At 35.6% G+C, this 4,056-nt stretch overlaps 1 protein-coding gene across 1 annotated transcript; it reads right to left on the minus strand.

The window, feature by feature from the left end:
• Window positions 1–3,510, minus strand: LOC114738215 (peptide methionine sulfoxide reductase B5). The gene is made up of 3 exons (XM_028926248.1): window positions 3,103–3,510; window positions 774–930; window positions 1–362 (listed from the first exon to the last, which is right to left on the minus strand). Exons 1-3 carry the CDS (start codon window positions 3,417–3,419, stop codon window positions 210–212), a joined length of 627 nt encoding a protein of 208 aa, XP_028782081.1. The 5' UTR covers window positions 3,420–3,510; the 3' UTR covers window positions 1–209.
• Window positions 3,511–4,056: the final 546 nt, after the last annotated feature.

Here is a 4,056-nt window from a genome sequence, read left to right on the forward strand (position 1 = left end):
TGGGGAAAGATATTTCTATTTGAATCAGATACATACTCAACTACAAGAACAGCTCAGTAGTATTAAGGAACACCTCATTCACAACTGTATATGCAATCGTTACTCAATGAAGCTGAGCTACAATTTCAGTACATTACATAATCATCTTATGAAATTTAGAGTGTGCAATACTGATCCATATCCGTATGGCAGAGAACAGCTCAGAGATATTAAGAATTGGCAGGCACAAACTTCAGTGAAATGCTATTCACACAGTGGCGTTCATTGGTTGGCGTTGGGAATCCTTCATTTTTAAAAACATGACCTAGATGCCCCCCACATGCTGCACATGTTATCTCTGTCCTCATTCCATCTGCGTCCGGCTGTTTCATACATTCAACGTCACAATCTCATCAAAATCAATTCTTCTCCAATTTAAAAATCACATGTATAGACATTCTGTATATTATAAACGTTGCCTTAGATCAATCCTCTACTCTGTTACAGCAATTTTGAGGCATAGTGAAATCTAAAACCACCATATTTATTTACTTTCTCAAATTTTTTAATGCTTTGATTTAATAATTACAAAGAGCGAAAAAAGTTTACTCTGATAACTAAACAACTGTAAGGGCAGCATTGCTCTGACTGGCCAGGTTAAACAGAAACTAGATCCAAAGCAGTGCTCTTATTGAACTATGATTAAATTACTTCATTGAAAATAACTAGAGAGACTAAGGGCAATCAGGACATGAATATAACAGTGAAGACAAGCCAAAAAAAATTTAACTCACCGTGCGGTTTATGGCTCCTGGAAGACCCTCATAGAAGGCTGGCCAGCCACACCCAGAATTAAATTTTGTTGTGGACTTATAAAGAGGAGTGCCACAACCTCCACAGTTGTAGATTCCCTCTTCAAAGAACTTGTCATATTCTCCTGTTCCCGGATACCTGGAAAATACAAAACCGTCTTCTTGATAACTTTTAAGGCCAGTATCCATCTTGAGTATTATCAAGTTAGAAAATTATTTCTATCTTCTCATTCATTTCCCCTCCATTCGGCCCCATTTGGTTGAACCATTTGAAAGATCTTCTCTTTTCATTGCACAAAAAGTAATACACACGTATAATGTTTATTACATCATTGTCATTATCATTTAACAGTAATTGTCTTATTTATTACTGTTTTTACGCCAAGACACCAGAGAAATTTTCGGCACATACAATTACTTTTCCATTACAATTTTCTTTTCTTTTCTATTCTCCATACAAATGCCTATATAAATTACTCAGCACTCAGAAATCACAGTGACAAGAGAAGACGTTGGATGTAAATGGGGAAAAAAAAAATAGAAGGCAACTATAAAGATTACTAGAGAAACAGAAGGTCACATTCATGAAGCCTTGGAATGTGTTTGGGATTATAAGATGAGATAGAATGGGATGGTCACTACTAGAACGAAGTGGAGTGCAATGGCGACTTATGTATCATCCCATCGTAATTATAGAAGGATCAAGACTTGATCAAAGAAGAGCTCGCTTCCCTGTAAGGCGCCAAAGCTCAATCAAATTTCCCAATTTGCTACAGTCTTTGATTGAATATCCGTGCAGAATTGATGGATCTTTGCCACTAATGCACCTCAAGTGGGTTTGGGCCATTTAACACACAAATAATCTCCCAGATAATGTTGGGATGGGATGACACCTTATAATGCATGATCCAATAAATTTAAAACTAATTACTCGTTTATATCCAGATTCCGGCAAAATGGTTCAACAAAATACAAAATGCATATTCACTTGCACAAGTTTTCTCAGCAAGTATTAACCAACTAGAAGTTGGAGAGGAGAAGACGTGATGATGGCAAGTGAAAGACTCGGAGAGGGGAGCTTTGTTTTGGAAGTGAAAATATTCATTTTCATCTTGTCGGTGTAGAAATATTCTTGTAACTGTACTACATTATTCCATCCTTGACCTCCAATTTAGGGAAGAAAAAAATTGGGTTTAGGATGATTCAGGAAGCCATCACTCCTTATTCTCCTCCTAAACAATTCTTCCAAACAATGGTTTGACTTTCTTGGCTCTGTCACTTCATTCCATTCTATGCAAAATAAAACTCCCCTAACGGTATTCTCAATAAATTTCTCTTTTAAGCAAATGCGTCGAGGTTTCCATATATGTGAACATTTCTCATGAAGAACAAGATCATAATACTGCCTCCGATCCTTAATATAAGACCCTATTTGACTTTTATTTTGGTCCTAAATATAAGACTCCAATCCACTTTGTCTCTCATATTTATTATTTTTTTTTGCAAAGTAGCCCTTCTAACAATGATAGTTCTAGTCAATACACTTGATTAGCAAAGATATTTTAGGAAAGACAACACCTATTTAGGATAAATAACTAACTCAACTTACTTCCTTAATCTCCTTAAATTAATCAACTAGTTCTTATAATTAGGACCAGAGGTAGTACTGAATACGTATGCTCAATCAGTACTCAGTGCGGTGTCAGATATAGAGGATATTGAACTAGGAAATCTACCTTTCCTATGCAAAAGAAGAAAAAAGAACAAAACTCCGCTGAATTTTCATTACCCTACCCAAATTATCAAATAGTACATGAGGAAAATTTTCATCAAATAAAATCAAAAGTAGCATTGTGGTCATGCATGATTAATCCAATTACTAATTCAAGTAACAGTAGCAAATCTAGCTATCAATCTGGAAGTTGAAAGCAAAATCCTCCTTTCTGTAGGCCGACAAGTTTTCTTAGAGTAAAATTATTTATTCATCACTGCCGTTTGGGACACCTCTCGATCTTCTTATTACAATATTCAACTCAAAAAGGAGCATAAAATTCTAAAGACCAAACACAGCCAAATGCTAAATCTTTGTTTATCTGTCTTTCCTGAATCATAATCCCCAGCATTAACAAGAATAATAACCACTAAAACGCCTTAATTTCGAAATTAGTCGGTGAAAAGCAATCTTTGAAGTTTTCTTCATTGAAATTTCAGCAATCTTCAATTGAACAACACGGAAAGAAGAATCAAAATCCAATCGCATTATTACAGCAAACTAGCATAATTCAGGCTATGCCAAAGGGAAGAATCTTACTCAGTGCCCTTTTGTCTGAGAATATGAAACTGTTCGGGGGAGAGAACAGCACGCCACTCTTCCTCCGACTTCTGGACAGACCCGGAAGTGGCCATGGCCACAATTCCACCACGGAAACCACGCTTAATGGTGGGGGTAATAATGGGTTTCGACAAGAAGACGTTGGAGTGAGAATTTAACAGTGAAGTAGGACGAGGATTAGGATAAGAATGAAAAGGGCGACGTAAAGCAGAGAAGATGGGTTTGGCTCTGGGGTTAAGAAGTACTATGGCATTGGAAGAAGAAAGAGGCGAGGCTCTGAGAAACTCGAAGCCCATATTGTGTTGTTAGTTTTGTGTTCATCGGCCACGGTGAGGAGAGAGCCACCTGGGGGTTATGCTTCTCGTTTGCGGGATTCGTGGCTGTGATCGTTAATCCAGAGTCTTCATTTGTGTGCGCGATTTTGTTACTCCGCTGAGCTTTTGTATTATACGGAGAGAAAAAATTATTTTTTATTTATAAATTATTTTGTTAAATTTGTATTGTGAATGAACTGTTCCATCTTCTATTTATTATAATGGGAATAATTATTTTTTTGAAACGTGTATATAGTAAAAAGGGTTAAATTTGAAAAGGTGTTGTATTTTAATGGACAATTAATATATTTTAAAGTCTTCCCTACTATGTGTGAAACACAGTAAAAGTGCTTTATAAATAAAGCTAGAGAAGAATTTATATGTGAAAAATTATCTTTTATGAATAAATTATAAGATAAAATTTATCAGAGAATTTTTTTTTTTAATAACTCGCAAACTTATCTATAGCCTCAAACACTTGTGTCCATTGCTGGTTGAAAAAAAAAAAACAAAACAAAACACTTGTGTCCATTTAAATTAGCAATAAACAACTGCAATTTTTATAATTGATACTACCTCCGGTCCTAATTATAAGAGCAAGTTGACTAATTTGAGGAGA

This window comes from Neltuma alba, unplaced genomic scaffold, assembly GCF_004799145.2.
Source record: "Neltuma alba isolate B1F8T4 unplaced genomic scaffold, ASM479914v2 tig00002809_pilon, whole genome shotgun sequence".
In the NCBI taxonomy this organism is placed as follows: domain Eukaryota; kingdom Viridiplantae; phylum Streptophyta; class Magnoliopsida; order Fabales; family Fabaceae; genus Neltuma; species Neltuma alba.

What these genes read in the sequence shown, in the direction of transcription:
- LOC114738215 (XM_028926248.1), bottom strand. Translation starts at nt 3,419, where the DNA reads ATGGGCTTCGAGTTTCTCAGAGCCTCGCCTCTTTCTTCTTCCAATGCC. An exon ending in CTCAGACAAAAGGGCACTGA is followed by an intron (nt 931 to 3,102) that starts GTAAGATTCTTC and finishes TGTATTTTCCAG; the next exon opens with GTATCCGGGAACAGGAGAAT. An exon ending in CAGGAGCCATAAACCGCACG is followed by an intron (nt 363 to 773) that starts GTGAGTTAAATT and finishes TGTATGAAACAG; the next exon opens with CCGGACGCAGATGGAATGAG.